The following is an 18,026-nucleotide window of genomic DNA, read 5'->3' as shown; positions in this document are numbered from 1 at the left end:
AATAGGATACATATCACACTATAACACATTAGCATGCAGTTTGTTCCATATCGAACAGTTTTCTGACCTGAACAGATGACACCGGCGTCAGAATAATGTTCATAGTAGTTGTAGTAAAATTGTTGTTATAGTAGTAGAAGTAGTTTCCCCATTCAGAGTGTTGACACTCAGTTAGAGAACTTTCATTTCCTGAACAGCTCACACCACTGAGCCAGATCTGTCCAGTTCCTGGACCAAAGTAAGCTGATCGAGGAGCTTGTAGTGCCGACCCACAGTTTATCTGCCTGCAAACCACCTCAGCATTATTTAAGTCCCAGTTAAAATCAGAGACTGTTCCCCAGATGTTATTGTACAAGATTTCAACTCTTCCAGAGCATCGAGATGATCCAGATCCAGCTAATCTGATCAGATCTAAAGGCAAAGAACAATGAAAACTTTTACATTTGTCCTTATGTCAAAAATAAGATTTCATGCATCTTAACTTGCAATATCATCTCTTTCTAGCAGTTTTTTTTCACCTGAACAGATGACAGCAGCTTCCTGACCATGTTCACATCTGTTTGATCCAAATCCACTGTGTTGACACTCAGTTAGAGAACTTTCATTTCCTGAACAGGTCACATTGTCAAGCCAAATCTGTCCAGTTCCTGCACCAAAGTGAGCTGATGGAGGAACTTCCAGTGCTGACCCACAGTTTATCTGTCTGCAAACCACCTCAGCATCATTTAAGTCCCAGCCATCATCACAGACTGTGCCCCAGCTGTTATTACGATAAACTTCAACTCTGCCAGAACATCGAGTTGATCCAGATCCAGCCAATCTGATCTCACCTTTTAATGTCAAACACATAACACAAGCCACAGTTCAATATACATCCCTTAAAGAAAATACAGATGCATGACACTTTAAAAACTGACATGAAAATTGTTCCATATCAAAAGTTTTGGCACCTGAACAGATGACACCAACGTCATAAGAATGTCCATAGTAGTAGTAGTAGTAGAAGTTGTAGTAATAGTTGTAGAAATTGCTGATGTAGTAGTAGTTTCCCCATCCAGTGTGTTGACATTCCGTTATAGAACTTTCATTTCCTGAACAGGTCACATCAGTGAGCCAGACCTGTCCAGTTCCTGCACCAAATTTAGATGATTGAGTAGCTTCTAGTGCCGACCCACAGTTTAACTGTCTGCAAACCACCTCAGCATCATTCAAGTTCCAGTACCAATCAGAGACTGTTCCCCAGATGTTATTGTGAAAGATTTCAACTCTGCCAGCGCATCGAGAAGATCCAGACCCAGCTAATCTGATCAGATCTAAAAGGGAAAGAACATGAAAAATATTATCACACATCCTCACATAACAAGGACTTAGTGGAAGGCACAAAAGAGCAGACTAACTTTCAATATCATGTAAATCTAACAGTTTTCTCACCTGAACAGATGACAGCAGCATTCTGACTATGCTCACATCTGTTTGATCCAAACCCACTGTGTTGACACTCAGTTAGAGAACTTTCATTTCCTGAACAGGTCACATTGTCAAGCCAGATCTGTCCAGTTCCTGCACCAAAGTCAGCTGATGGAGGAACTTCCAGTGCTGATCCACAGTTTATCTGTCTGCAAACCACCTCAGCATCATTTAAGTCCCAGCCATCATCACAGACTGTTCCCCAGCTGTTATTGTGATAAACTTCAACTCTGCCAGAACATTGAGTTGATCCAGATCCAGTTAAAAGAATAGACACATCTGAAAACACAACACAGAGGAGATATGAATGGGACAGAACACAGAATGCTTTCAGTGTCCAGCCATAGAACCCAGATACAGCAGAACGGTAAACTGAGGCATGTAATAGTGACAATCAAAACAGCTTCATGCTAAACAAACAAACAAACAAACTCTTTGAAGAAGTCCAAAGGATTTGCTTCAGACCCAGAAAAACATTCAACTCCCAAATTCGAGGTATAAGAGAGTTTGCTATGACTGCAGAAAATCCACAAGAAGAAAGTTGAAGCACTAGACTGTGTGTAAAATACAAGATCTGGAAAGAAGTGAGAACAGTTCAAGTTGCAGAGCTTATAAAATATTTTAGAATGTGGTATCCCATAAACACACACACACATACACACACACCTACACACACACACGCACACATACACCTCATGATGATATATTCCACGTCACTCTCATAAATGTGCATTTGAAAATATTAAAACTTTCCTTTAATAAGGTTAAAATGATATCTGTAACATTGTGCGTTCTTTAAAAATGGCTTTACTTTTCTCTGGATCTGAGCTGCGTTTATAGAGAAAGATGCAAACATTTCACCACTCAAATACTCCACAGTGTGGTTATTGCACAGGTCAGTTTGGCTGCTCACACTGAACTTCATTATAAAACACACCAATAAGTGGAAGACAGAGGTCTAAAAAGGTTGTTTTCACATCGCTTTAATATTCATCAGATCCTCCAAAGCATATCTCACCTGAACAGATGACAGCAGCATCATGACCATGTTCACATGTGTTTGATCCAAATCTACTGTGTTGACACTCAGTTAGAGAACTTTCATTCCCTGAACAGGTCACATTGTCAAGCCAGATCTGTCCAGTTCCTGCACCAAAGTCAGCTGATGGAGGAACTTCCAGTGCAGACCCACAGTTTATCTGTCTGCAAACCACCTCAGCATCATTTAAGTCCCAGCCATCATCACAGACTGTTCCCCAGATGTTATTGTGATAAACTTCAACTCTGCCAGAGCATCGAGTTGATCCAGGTCCAGCCAATCTGATTGGACCTTTTGATGAAAAACATATAACATAAACTGTATTTTAATATCTGTCCCTTAAAGAAAATAGGATACATATCACACTATAACACATTAGCATGCAGTTTGATCCATATCAAACAGTTTTCTGACCTGAACAGATGACACCGGCGTCAGAATAATGTTCATAGTAGTTGTAGTAAAAATTGTTGTTATAGTAGTAGAAGTAGTTTCCCCATTCAGAGTGTTGACACTCAGTTAGAGAACTTTCATTTCCTGAACAGCTCACACCACTGAGCCAGATCTGTCCAGTTCCTGGACCAAAGTAAGCTGATCGAGGAGCTTGTAGTGCCGACCCACAGTTTATCTGCCTGCAAACCACCTCAGCATTATTTAAGTCCCAGTTAAAATCAGAGACTGTTCCCCAGATGTTATTGTACAAGATTTCAACTCTTCCAGAGCATCGAGATGATCCAGATCCAGCTAATCTGATCAGATCTAAAGGCAAAGAACAATGAAAACTTTTACATTTGTCCTTATGTCAAAAATAAGATTTCATGCATCTTAACTTGCATTATCATCTCTTTCTAGCAGTTTTTTTTCACCTGAACAGATGACAGCAGCTTCCTGACCATGTTCACATCTGTTTGATCCAAATCCACTGTGTTGACACTCAGTTAGAGAACTTTCATTTCCTGAACAGGTCACATTGTCAAGCCAAATCTGTCCAGTTCCTGCACCAAAGTGAGCTGATGGAGGAACTTCCAGTGCTGACCCACAGTTTATCTGTCTGCAAACCACCTCAGCATCATTTAAGTCCCAGCCATCATCACAGACTGTGCCCCAGCTGTTATTGCGATAAACTTCAACTCTGCCAGAACATCGAGTTGATCCAGATCCAGCCAATCTGATCTCACCTTTTAATGTCAAACACATAACACAAGCCACAGTTCAATATACATCCCTTAAAGAAAATACAGATGCATGACACTTAAAAAACTGACATGAAAATTGTTCCATATCAAAAAGTTTTGGCACCTGAACAGATGACACCAACGTCATAAGAATGTCCATAGTAGTAGTAGTAGTAGAAGTTGTAGTAATAGTTGTAGAAATTGCTGATGTAGTAGTAGTTTCCCCATCCAGTGTGTTGACATTCCGTTATAGAACTTTCATTTCCTGAACAGGTCACATCAGTGAGCCAGACCTGTCCAGTTCCTGCACCAAATTTAGATGATTGAGTAGCTTCTAGTGCCGACCCACAGTTTAACTGTCTGCAAACCACCTCAGCATCATTCAAGTTCCAGTACCAATCAGAGACTGTTCCCCAGATGTTATTGTGAAAGATTTCAACTCTGCCAGCGCATCGAGAAGATCCAGACCCAGCTAATCTGATCAGATCTAAAAGGAAAGAACATGAAAATATTATCACACATCCTCACATAACAAGGACTTAGTGGAAGGCACAAAAGAGCAGACTAACTTTCAATATCATGTAAATCTAACAGTTTTCTCACCTGAACAGATGACAGCAGCATTCTGACTATGCTCACATCTGTTTGATCCAAACCCACTGTGTTGACACTCAGTTAGAGAACTTTCATTTCCTGAACAGGTCACATTGTCAAGCCAGATCTGTCCAGTTCCTGCACCAAAGTCAGCTGATGGAGGAACTTCCAGTGCTGATCCACAGTTTATCTGTCTGCAAACCACCTCAGCATCATTTAAGTCCCAGCCATCATCACAGACTGTTCCCCAGCTGTTATTGTGATAAACTTCAACTCTGCCAGAACATTGAGTTGATCCAGATCCAGTTAAAAGAATAGACACATCTGAAAACACAACACAGAGGAGATATGAATGGGACAGAACACAGAATGCTTTCAGTGTCCAGCCATAGAACCCAGATACAGCAGAACGGTAAACTGAGGCATGTAATAGTGACAATCAAAACAGCTTCACGCTAAACAAACAAACAAACAAACAAACTCTTGAAGAAGTCCAAAGGATTTGCTTCAGACCCAGAAAAACATTCAACTCCCAAATTCGAGGTATAAGAGAGTTTGCTATGACTGCAGAAAATCCACAATAAGAAAGTTGAAGCACTACACTGTGTGTAAAATACAAGATCTGGAAAGAAGTGAGAACAGTTCAAGTTGCAGAGCTTATGAAATATTTTAGGAATGTGGTATCCCATAAACACACACACACACACACACACACCACACACACACACACACACACACACACACACTCATGATGATATATTCCACGTCACTCTCATAAATGTGCATTTGAAAATATTAAAACTTTCCTTTAATAAGGTTAAAATGATATCTGTAACATTGTGCGTTCTTTAAAAATGGCTTTACTTTTCTCTGGATCTGAGCTGCGTTTATAGAGAAAGATGCAAACATTTCACCACTCAAATACTCCACAGTGTGGTTATTGCACAGGTCAGTTTGGCTGCTCACACTGAACTTCATTACCCAGATAGCAAGACGACATTGAATCTATGTTGATTTTTCATCCGAACCGTCGTATATGGTCGGGGTTGAAATGCCAATGTTGTAACAACATTGAAATACTGTGGTAAACCGACGGTCTTACTATAGAGACGTTATAACGATGTTGATTCACCGTTGTTTTTTGTCATTGATATTTGATCTATTTATAGTCGACCAGGTGACAACAACAACGTCGAGAAAACGTCTATTTAATAGTTGACGATCATTCGGCTCCGGTCACCATCAAAACCATCGATTTGTAGTTGAGCATTAAATTGCATTGCAACTGATCGGGTATAAAGTACCAGAGAAAGTAGATTTATTGTTCATTTGTTATCAATGACTTGGTCTAGTTCACCAGCTTTAAAAAATCGTGTCTACGTGCAATTTATGTATAGTTGACCGGGAAATTAAAGCAGCGATCACTTGGACTATTCCGCAGCACCCCTCTCACATTTGTACATCCCCCCAGGTATTCATTGTCTTCTACAGTAGAGCGGGACATTTGATTTACTCTCAGCGGAATTGACCGGAGAAGGCATCAGTTCATGCACTGCACATTAGTATAAGGTAAGAATGAATGATTTTTTTTCCCTACTCGTTATTTCCATGTTTGCATTTGAATAACAGTAAAAAAACTCGTTAATGTTGTACATTAACGAGTTTTTTTTACTGTTATTTACGTTAACTCCCAAAAATGTGGGAGCCCGAAATTGTGTCTACTTCTTGCAATCCGGCAACAAATAAATTGCACTGCGAACAAAGTATATCAACAAAGAAAACATTTTTGTTTCATAATTTCTTCGTTATATTCCCTTACAAAGCTAGCTTTAACGCTTCGAGGTTTCCTTTGTTCTTGCCGTCGCCTCGGGGCTTGACCCAGACTTTCGCTCTGTAGTTGCTTAGTACTACAAAAAATTCTAAATCTGTGATATATGATTGATAAACGTAAAGTTAACTGTATAAACGTGTTCAATGACTTTGTTACTTTTGATGATTGGAGAGCACTCGCTTCAATTCGCACACGAAAACTTTAGACTCAGTTTGAATGCTCACGCAGCATGCCCACGTGACTGTACGTTGCACGCGTACATGACTTTCCGTTTGTGCCTTGAATAATGAGGCTACGTCCACACGTACCAGCGTATTTTTGAAACCGCTGATTTTTCTATGCGTTTGCACCTTTTGTCCACACGTAATGTATGTCTGGCGGTACATTGTGTTTGTATTTCCAGGCACATTTCACGAAGCAGAACGCAGTCTTCAGAGATATCCACGTGAACGCTGTGATACGTCTGACCTTCAGTCCGAAGAAGAAACCCAGACCAGTCTTAAAAGAAAGCACAAGTAAAACCTTTTTATTCACAAACATATCTTTGATTGTTAAGAATTTATGATCTTGTCTTTTATACATATCTGTGGTGCTTGCATACTGCAATATCACCACATAATATAGTCCAAAAAGTGGAAGTTTGTAAACTTTTTAAAAATGCAAAGCAGTGTACACTTGTGCACTTCAAAAATTCATTGTATACTGTACCTTCTTGCACGTCTCTGTTTCCTGTGTGTGTTGTTAGAAATCTAACTAACTTTAGGAAACAATATGCCAAAAGCATATTTACAATTACTACTAAGACCGTTTTTAATTTCTTTTCTTTAGACCAAATCCCTGTACACATATACGGACTCAGAGGATGAGCAGCCTACAAAAAAACGGTTTCCCGGCCCCTCGAGTGAAAATACCAGGTAATAAAATACTGTCTAGTGTCTGTGTACATATCTGTGTCTGACACGAGGAAACTTTTTGACAAGTTGTCTGTATTCTTAAATACTTAAAAATTATCTTTTCTAAACAGCCCTCATCACTCCGCAGTCTGCCCCCCAGCCCACTGATAGCAACCATCATAATGCCCCACCCAGCTTCCGGCACCTTTCGCCACTCCGGCACAAACCGACACAGCTTTGCGATCTCGCCAGCATGCTAGTCTGCCTTTGTAGCTGCTAATAGCCAGCCTTTTTCCTTTTGTCCTCTCACCAGCATCTCGTGGGTTTTGGTTTATTGCTGTGTGTGAATGCCAGAAGGTGGGTTCTGTTTACATGATGTTCTGTATGTCAGATGCTATTGTGTGTATTTGTTCCCTCGTGACTATGCTAATGTTATCCTATGCTAATACGCTAATATGCTAATAAGCTACTAAGCTAGTTAATGCTAATTGTAAGTCTTGCGTAATTGTTGAAGTTGTTAATGTTATATATGAGTGCTGAATACAGTTCCTTGTGCTATCTCTGTGCTAGAATAATGTCTGGGCATGTTGAATGTTTTATGTGTACTGTACTGATAGTTGCTTTATGTATCGTTACTACAGACCACAGCTGAATAAATCTACTAAACTTGGAAGCTGCCTCCGTGTTCTTTGACCGGAACACACCCACCATACCTTGCCGCTCTAAATCAAATCAGCTAACTCCCGGAGACAACATTCTCTCCATTTTACTCCTGAATGTCATCTTGTTGTGATTTTTTTTTTCTGTAGATTCCAGAGACTCTGTGAGGCCACTATTACAAGGCAAGTTTGAAAATCTTGGAATTTCACAGTTTACATGGTATAACAAATATATGTGACAGGCAAAAACTAGTAAACACTTTTAGCAGTTACAAGAACTAACAAATGAATATCCAACAAAAGGGAATAGAAATACATTGTACTGCCAATACTTTGGTTTATTCTTTGTATGACTTGAAAATCAGGCTTTAGGAAAACTAAATGACATGTTTCTATCATCAATTACATGAAGTAAACACACAAGCACTTGCATACACATTTAAGACATGAGACACGCTAATTCCATCTCATAAAATGTGTCTATAGGTGAGACGCTTTGTGTTGATTGGTGCTGCTGGACCACACTGGAGGTGCGAGTCCGCCGTGTAATGGTTTATGCCATTACAAAGGAGCTGGCCTCTGTACTCAACTGGGCAGGGGAAAAAAACCAAGGACCAGACAAAGCAAAAAGGGCATTTAAAGAGACAGCGCTGTGCAGATGCATATTTGGTAAGTTTTAACATTTATTGTAGTTTTATGAGCCTAAAGTGAACAATAAAGGGATCAATTGATGTGCTGGGTGCGTTTCACATTTCCTATGTCTGGTTTTTGCTATATTACTTTCTTTTCTTAATAACAAGACTTTCATGTCCGGTTAATCTGGAGATGGAGTCTTTGGTCTTCAACTTTTGTCCTCGGGTTGTACACTTTGTACAGCCCGAGGACCCCATGTTTTCTTTTTTTTTTTTTTTTTTTAAAGGATACACGGCACACCATGCTAAGACATATCACATTTTCAGCTTATAGCTCTTTGGGAATCAAATGCGGCAGTTTGCTGATTTCCGCCTGGTGACTTTCATGTTTATCAGCCTAGGAGTTTACATACTTTCTCCCTGCTGAAGACAATTAACAAGAGCTTATTCATGTGCTCTAATTCCCTTTTTTTTGTCTTTGTTTTTTTTGTGTGTGTCTATTTTTGTCCTAGATGGCCTGGCGCAGCAGGTAGGGGCGAACTCTATGTCTGAGTTGGTCTTTGCTCAAGCAGTCCAGAAATGGCTCAGATATGCTCCAGATCGACGGGGGTGGCGCGCAGGACGCACATCATCCATCCCCATCCCGGAGTAAATAATAAAAGTGACGTGAAACATAGAAATGTAAATAGGAAACTTTGTCTTTTAATAAAGTATTTTGCAAATGATACATGTCTGTTGACCTTTTTTGTTTTTTTGTTTTTTTTTTCAATAAAAAGCAACTGCGCGAAAGAGGTGGAAAATCAATACCATAGCTCAACAGTGTTTCAATATCAGAATCTGACATTGTTTCAATGTCAACAGTGTTAGAAAATATAACGTCGAATCAATGTCAGGTTTCAACATTGATTCAACATCAAAACCTGACGTTGTTTCAACGTTAAAAATGGGTGCAAGAGTGATGTTGGGTCAACGTCACACTTCAACGTTGCTTCAATGACGTCGCCTGATATTGACTCAACATTGTTTCAATGTTTCCTTGCTATCTGGGTTGTGTTGCATGTGTAGTTCATTGTAAATAATTGTACTTTGTGTGAAGTAGTTTCAATAAAACAGAAAAGAATAGTATACATGTTTTTTTTTTTATTCTTGATCTTATCACATGTACTTAGCAAGTACATAAAAATGAAATGCAAACTATTTACATGGCAACACACAGCTGGCATCAATCTTGAACCACAAAATGAAACATTACAGGCTATTTAGAGCAGCACATTGTTTGGAGAAGTATTTCCCAACAAGTTCAGGAAGACACACTTTAAGAAAGAAGTCTTGTGCTTGCTTTAAACGTGGTTCCCAGAAATCCACATCAGGAAGATGCGTATGACAGAAGGTCTCTCTGTGTCCACACAACGAGGTCACAGTGCAGTTTCATTCAGTCGTTGTGAGTGCAGTACCTGAAACACACAAAACCACTTTTAATAAAAGGTCTGTAATGAACCAAGGCTAATATAGATGGGTTGGCTGTACGTGCAAATCAAAAACTGTAACAAGGAAGTTGTTTAGAAAGTTATCATGTTCAAACCGACTTACCTTTGTCTTAACGACAACGTACAGTTGTCGCAGCGTGGAGGCATAAAGATGGACAAATCTTGCACCCAGCCGTTCGTGAATTGGATGTGGGCCTCCAGGGTAGGTCGTCTGGGTTTCCACCCGCTTCCTTATTTCATACGGGTCCACATTACCGATGCACGCAATTTTTGAAAGTACCGTCTCTTGGCGTCTGGGCGCAATCGGTCGCGATACAGCCCTTTGTCTGTGGAGTCAGCGCATACACAGCAAACCAGTTTAAGAATTATGCTTATTATTATTAATAAGAACCTTCAGACTCTGCAGCTGCATAATAAAAGCCTGTAAGATAAAATTAGTGCACATGACAGGTGTGTGATTCATCTGGAAGTTATGTGCGGATTAGTGTACAATGAGAGCAATTTAGTATGTTTTTAGAGGCCCATGAGCAGTGTTGGTGCCCAGTCGGGATTTGTTACATCCATTTCATATACTGGTTTGCCTGCAATAATGCTAAATCATAAGCTACTCAGTCGACATGATGACATGACGTGGTTCTGCAGCATCACACATTAGCATGTTTTATCTCATTATCTATGACCTCAGCACATTGAAAATAACACTAAAAGCATTTTAATAGTGATATGAATTAATTTAGAACTCACCGGAAAGAAGATGCGGAGAACAAACCAACAAAAAGCTGAGGATTGCACAGAACTCGATCCGCTCGTCTCACCGCTGCAATGCAAGCCTGACGTCTTTGTTTAGTAATATCGGATACATGGGATCCCTCACATTGCCTCCAGGATGGAAAACGATGAAAAGAGAGCCCATTATCCAGCTTCTTGCCTTCACGATCGTGTGATCAAACGTTGCAACTGATAACACAACACGTACGAACCATAGCTGAAGCTGTATCCTGTGTCTAGCCTACTGTCATGGCGGAAAGGGGGCGTGGCCCACCTCCAGTGATGTCAACTCCAAAGCCCTATAAAAGCTCGGATGTAAAATGAAACTGAAATAAATTTTCCTCATCACTCCTATTCAGAAGTGAAAATAACAGGTTAGTTTGAAGTTGATGAGAGTAATGCTTCAGCAGGAGAGATATTACTGAGACAGATCCTCTTCTAAAAGTTACTGACCTGCCTGAATTTCTTTTCACAGGGAGATCAAGGAGAACCACTCATGGTGAAGGCAGGATCAGTCTGGGTCCAGAGTGGAATTACGAGTTATAGTTCTAGTGGCGGACCCTCAGTCTACACTCGTGTGTCACAATACCAGAAATGGATCAGTGACACCATCACAGGGACACCACCTGGCTTTGTTACTTTCTCCTCCCCAGGAGCTGACAGTGACTTAAACTTCACTTGTCCAACATCACCACTTACAACCTACCCTGTCCCTACCAGTTTCCCTTTCTTTCCAACCACAGATGGGAGTGTGTTTGACAGCAGTGAAAATCTGACCCACTTCACTGGCTTCACCTCCCTCTGTGTTCTTGTTGTGTTGCTCCATATGTTTGTTGGAAGTGGAATGTAACTCAGCACATTTACTCAAGTGTTGTACTTAAATACAAACTTGAAATACTTGTGCTTTACCTGAGTACTCATTCTTCATAACATTTTAGAACTCTGAGGTGAATGCTTTATATTTTACTTCAGAGACAGCTTGAGTTTCTGGTAAAAATAAACATTTGAATTTTTTTTTTTTAACTAAACACATGAAAAGTTAATAAAATAAACTCCTTTCTTGTACACTAGATTATCAAATACACAATGGATGAAACAGTCAGCAGACATAAAGATTGTTTTTCTTTTTTTGTTTCTTTTGTTTTCAACACACCTCCCCCACATTGGACAATCGGACCATCTCTCCCTGTTCCTCACACCTAGGTATTCACCACTCATCCAACGTGTGAAACCTGCTGTGAGGACAATTAAAGTGTGGCCAGAGGGGACAGACGCAGTGCTCCAGGACAGATTTAAAAACACAGACTGGAATATGTTCACCCACACAGACCTGGACCAGTATGCCTCATCTGTACTGGATTACATCTCCAAAACCACAGATAGTGTCACCACCCAGAAACGGATCACCATGTACCCCAACCAGAAGCCTTGGATGAACCGGGATGTTCATCTCCTCCTGAAGGCCCGCAACACCGCCTTTAGGTCAGGAGATGCACACGCCTACAGTACAGCCAGGGCTAATCTAAAGAAGAGCATCAAAAAAAGCCAAACACCATTACAAAAAGAAGGTAGAAAAACACTTCTCCAACTCCAACCCCCGACGCATGTGGCAAGGACTCCAGACCATTACAGACTACAGGACCACCAAACCCTCCCCCACATCCTCTGGTGCCTCCTTCCTCAATGAGCTCAACAACTTTTATGCTCGTTTTGAGCGAGGGAACCCCACAACCACAACCAAAACAGACACGATGCCAGACCACAACCTCTGACTCTCTCCCCCACCGATGTAGGAGCGGTGCTGAGCAGGATCAATGTCCACAAGGCTGCAGGTCCTGATGGCATCCCCGGGCGTGTTCTGGGGAGCTTGCAGGAGTGCTCGCAGACATATTCAATCTGTCCTTGGCCCACGCTGTGGTACCGGCCTGCTTCAAATCCACCTCCATCGTCCCGATACCCAAAAACTCCAACCCATCTAGCCTCAATGACTACCGCCCAGTAGCACTCACCCCATCCTCACTAAGTGCTTAGAGCAGCTGGTCTTAGCACACTTCAAATCTTGTCTCCCCCACCCTGGACCCCACCAATTCGCATACCGCCAGAACAGGAGCACAGAGGATGCAGTCTCCATCGCACTGCACTCTGTCCTCTCACACCTGGACAACAACAACACCTACGCCAGAATGCTGTTTATAGACTTCAGTTCAGCGTTCAATACAATCCACCCCTCACAACTCATCAGGAAACTGACAGACCTGGGCATCAGTTCCCTCATCTGCAAATCGTTACTGGACTTCCTGACCAACCGCCCCCAACATGTCCGGCTGGATAACCGCTGCTCATCTACAATCACAATGAACACCGGTGTACCACAAGGCTGTGTGATGAGCCCTTTCCTCTACTCCCTCTTCACCCACGACTGCAGACCTGCTGATGGTTCCAACACCATCATTAAGTTTGCAGATGACACCACGGTGATTAGCCTCATCAGTGACAACGATGAGACCGCCTACAGGGAGGAGGTGGATCGTCTGGCTGAGTGGTGCGACACAAACAACCTGCTGCTTAACACCGAGAAGACTAAGGAGCTCATCGTGGAATACAGGAGGAATGCTGACCAATCGCTGCACCATCGAGAGCATCCTGACCAACTGTATAACAGTCTGGTACGGGAACTGCTCTGCCTCGGACTGGAAGGCGTTGCAGAGGGTGAAAACTGAAAACTGCCCAACGCATCGCCGGAGCACCACTTCCTGCCATAACCGTAACGCTGCCGCCTGGTACAACAGAACATAGCTGTCAAACAAACCCAAACAGTCCTGACCCGCGACAATATGAAACAGGAAAGTACCGCCGTGTAATCCATTTATTTCAGCAAAGTAACTGTATTCTGAATACCACCTTTTAAAACGGTAACTGTAACGGAATACAGTTACTCATATTCCATCCATCCATCCATCCTCATCCGCTTTATCCAAAGTCGGGTCGCGGGGGCAGCAGCCTAAGCAGAGAAGCCCAGACCTCCCTCTCCCCAGCCACCTCCTCCAGCTCATCTGGGGAACACCAAAAGCTCCCAGGCCAGCCGAGAGATATAATCTCTCCAGCGCGTCCCTGGGTCTGCCCTGGGCATCCTCCCGGTGGGACATGCCCGAACACCTCACCCAGGAGGCGCCCAGGGGCATCCTTGTCAGATGCCCGAACCACCTCAACTGGCTCCTTTCGATGTGGAGGAGCAGCGGCTCTACTCTGAGCCCCTCCCGGATGGCCGAACTTCTCACCCTATCTCTAAGGGAGAGGCCAGCCACCCTTCGGAGGAAGCTCATTTCTGCCGCTTGTATCCGCGATTTCGTTCTTTCGGTCACTACCCACAGCTCGTGGCCATAGGTGAGGGTCGGGACGTAGATCGACCGGTAAATTGAGAGCTTCGCTTTTACACTCAGCTCCCTCTTCACCACGACGGACCGGTGCAGCGTCCGCATCACTGCAGCCGCAGCACCAATCCGTCTGTCGATCTCCGGCTCCCTTCTCCCATCACTCGCGAACAAGACCCCGAGATACTTAAACTCCTCCACTTGGGGCAGGAACTCATCCCCGACCCGGAGTGGGCACTCCACCCTTTTCCGGCTGAGAACCATGGCCTCAGATTTGGAGGTGCTGATCCTCATTCCCGCTGCTTCACACTCGGCTGCGAACTGCTCCAGTGCGAGCTGGAGGCCCCCACCGATGAAGCCATCAGAACCACATCATCCGCAAAAGCAGAGATGAGATTCTGAGGCCACCGGGTGAAAGCCCTCCGCCACTTGGCTGCGCCTAGAAATCCTGTCCATAAAAGTTATGAACAGAATCGGTGATAAGGGCAGCCTGGCGGAGCCCATCACCCACCGGAAACGAGTCCGACTTATTGCCGGCAATGCGAACCAAACTCTTACAACGGTTGTATAGGGATCGAATGGCCCGTAGCAGTGGGCCAGACACCCCATACTCCCGCAACACCTCCCACAGGACACCCCGAGGGACACGGTCGAATGCCTTCTCCAAGTCCACAAAACACATGTAGACTGGTTGGGCAAACTCCCATGCACCCTCAAGTATCCTCGAGAGGATAAAGAGCTGGTCCAGTGTTCCGCGACCAGGACGAAAACCGCATTGTTCCTCCTGTATCCGAGGTTCGACTAACGGACGAACTCTCCTTTCCAGCACCCTGGCATAGACTTTCCCAGGAGGCTGAGAAGTGTGATCCCCTGTAGTTGGAACACACCCTCCGGTCTCCCTTCTTAAAGATGGGGACCACCACCCCGGTCTGCCAGTCCAGGGTACTGCCCCTGATCTCCACGCAACATTGTAGAGGCGTGTCAACCAGGACAGCCCTGCAACGTCCAGAGCCTTCAGGAACTCGGGCGGACCTCATCAACACCAGGGGCTCTGCCACCGAGGAGTTGTTTAACTGCCTCAGTGACCTCGACCCCAGAAATTGGCGGGTCATTCCCTCATCCCCAGACTCTGCTTCCTTCTCGGAAGACGTGTCAGTGGGATTAAGGAGGTCCTCAGTATTCCTTCCACCGCCTGACAATTTTCTCAGTCGACGCCAGCAGCGCACCGCCAGCACTATACACAGTGCAGGTAGAGCACCGCTTTCCCCTCCTGAGACGCCTGACGGTTTGCCAGAATCTCTTCGAGGCAGTCTGAAAGTCTTTTTCCATGGCCTCTCGAACTCCTCCCACACCCGAAGTTTTTGCTTCAGCCACTGCCCGAGCCGCATTCCGCTTGGCCTGTCGATACCTGTCAGCTGCCTCTGGAGTCCCACAGGCTAACCAAGCCCGATAGGGACTCCTTCTTCAGCCTGGTGGCTCCCTTCACCTCTGGTGTCCACCATTTGGTTCGGGATTACCACCACGGCAGGCACCGACCACCTTGCGGCGCAGCTCAATGCAGCAGCTGCAATGGAGACGCTGAACATGGTCCATTCGGACTCAATGTCCCCAGTCTCCCTCGGAATGTTGTTGAAGCTCTGCCGGAGGTGTGCGTTGAAGATCTCACGGACTGGGGCCTCTGCTAGACGTTCCCAGCACACCCTCACTACGCATTTAGGTGCACCGGGTCTGTCCAGCGTCCTCCCCCACCACCTGATCCAACTCACCACCAGGTGGTGATCAGTTGACAGCTCAGCCCCTCTCTTTACCCGAGTGTCCAGAACATATGGTCGCAGGTCTGGTGATACGATTACAAAATCGATCATCGACCTGCGGCCTAGAGCATCCTGGTGCCACGTGCACTTATGGACACTCTTATGTTCGAACAAGGTGTTCGTTATGGCCAAACTGTGATTTGCACAGAAGTCCAATAACAAAACACCACTGGGTTCAGATCAGGGAGGCCGCCCTCCCAATCACGCCTCCAGGTCTCGCTGTCGTTACCCACGTGAGCATTGAAGTCTCCCAGTAGGACAACAGAGTCTCCAGGTGGGGCACCTTCCAGCACCCCCAGGGACTCTAAGAAGGCTGGGTACTCTGAACTGCCACTCGGCGCATAAGCGCAGATGACAGTCAGGACCCGCTCCCCGACCCTGAGGCGCAGGGAACAAACCCTCTCATCCACCGGAAAAACCCCAACGTATCGGCAGCAAGCCGGGGATATTAAAATACCCACCCCAGCCCGCCGCCTCTCACCAGGGGCAACTCCAGACTGAGACAGAGTCCAGCCCCTCTCCAGGAGACTAGTTCCAGAGCCCAAGCCATGCGTGAGGTGAGCCCGACTATATCTAGCCGGTACTTCTCAACCTCACGCACTAACGCAGGCTCCTTCCCCACCAAAGAGGTGACATTCCATGTCCCTATTGCCAGTCTTGGCAGCCGGGGATCGGTCCGCCAGGGCCGCCGCCCGACACACATTGCACCCGACCCCTATGGTGCCTCCTGCGGGTGGTGGGCTCATGCGGAGGATGGGCCCATGTCTCCTCTTCGGGCTGTGCCCGGCCGGGCCCCATGGACTAAGGCCCGCCACCAGACGCCGCCTGGGCACCCTCCCGGGCCTGGCTCCAGGGCGGGGCCCCCTGTAACCCTATCCCGGCAGGGTAAACTGTTCCTCGATGTTCTTTTCATACGGGTCTTCTGAATCGCTCTTTGTCTGGTCCCTCACCCAGGACCAATTTGCCATGGGAGACCCTACCAGGGGGCAAAAGCCCCCAGACAACATAGCCCCTGGGATCCCTGTGACACACAAACCCCTTCACCACGATAAGGTAGCGATTCACGGAGAGGCAGTTACTCATATTTTGTATTCTAAATACGTAACGGCGGTACATGTATTCCGTTACTCCCCAACACTGTCTATATTATTGCTAATATACATTGTAATATATCTATATCATGGCTAAAGCACTTCTGGATGGATGCAAACTGCATTTCGTTGCCCTGTACCTGTGACATGTGCAATGACAATAAAGTTGAATTCTATTCTATTCTATTAAGTTTGTGAATTTTATCAACAAATCAAAACCTTTTTAAATATTTCTGGGAAGTGAAATGATAAAAAGTTGTCAAACAATTCAGCTTTTAGCAATTCTGATAAAATCTGATGGAAATTGGAAAGTCTTGTTGTGTGAAGGAATTTATGGTATCAAAATGTGTCTCTTGATTAAACATGCGTCATTTTTAATTAGCTTTGATGTTCGTGCATCATTTTATTAAAATTTTATACACTTGCCAACAGAATGAGTCAGAAACACTCACATACCATTAAGTTAAAAAGTTATACACAAATCACTAAACAACACTGTACATTGTCACGGTCTGGGAGTTGGAGGGAAAGAGAGAACCCAAACATAGGATTCTGATAATAAAGGACAATGGATTTATTTACAGTGAGCGGGAAAAAACAACTAAATACAAATCCCAGGACTGCGGGCCCTGTGGCTATTCTCCCTGAATCCCACACAGTGCAAATGTCCTTGAAAGGTGAAAAATAAGTGCCAACTCCAAAAAACTCCTGTTTCCATATGTGGCTCTGCTCTGTGAAAAACAGATCAATGTCAAAAGCAATCACAAGTGAGCAAGGATTTTTCACAACACCAATAGTAATCCACGGCTGTACTGAAGAGTTCAGACTTAAGAATCCAGTGCTCCAATCCACTAGAGCTCACCCACACTCTTAAATAGGTCGCTACAGATGAGAGTAATGCGGTACAGCTCACTGCAGATGACGAGCGGCAGGTGTGGCTGCCTCCAGCGCAGGAACACTTCCGGGGTTGCAATCCCTTTGGCAACTCAAAACGTCCGGGAGCATGAACATGATGGGAAAAAAAAGAGGGAGAACAAGAAGACACCACACACAGAAAACAAACATATTTACATGGACCCCCTGGGCAGGAGGGTTACCTCGCCAGCCCGAGGTAACACAGAAATACATGAGCCCTGAGTCCAAGACCCAGGCCATCACACCCATTTATAAATCTTAGTGAATGCTTGTGAATCATACCATGACAT

The 18,026-nt window shown here is 44.4% G+C and overlaps 2 protein-coding genes across 2 annotated transcripts; both read right to left on the bottom strand.

The window, feature by feature from the left end:
* Window positions 1-121: 121 nt before the first annotated feature.
* LOC120433688 (deleted in malignant brain tumors 1 protein-like) lies at window positions 122-2,581 on the bottom strand (the record flags this gene model as incomplete). Its single annotated transcript, XM_039600400.1, is given in 6 exon segments — window positions 122-396; window positions 519-830; window positions 951-1,313; window positions 1,357-1,746; window positions 2,486-2,539; window position 2,581. Coding segments are annotated over 6 exon segments (1,395 nt in total), but the record flags the coding sequence as incomplete, so codon positions are not given.
* A 1,207-nt stretch (window positions 2,582-3,788) lies between these two features.
* Window positions 3,789-5,275, bottom strand: LOC120433687 (deleted in malignant brain tumors 1 protein-like). Its single transcript, XM_039600390.1, has 3 exons — window positions 5,257-5,275; window positions 4,285-4,599; window positions 3,789-4,168 (listed from the first exon to the last, which is right to left on the bottom strand). Exons 1-3 carry the CDS (start codon window positions 5,273-5,275, stop codon window positions 3,789-3,791), a joined length of 714 nt encoding a protein of 237 aa, XP_039456324.1.
* Window positions 5,276-18,026: the final 12,751 nt, after the last annotated feature.

Source organism: Oreochromis aureus, linkage group 3, assembly GCF_013358895.1.
Source record: "Oreochromis aureus strain Israel breed Guangdong linkage group 3, ZZ_aureus, whole genome shotgun sequence".
Taxonomy (NCBI): Eukaryota; Metazoa; Chordata; class Actinopteri; order Cichliformes; family Cichlidae; genus Oreochromis; species Oreochromis aureus.
This window is presented reverse-complemented; position numbering and strand designations above follow the sequence as displayed.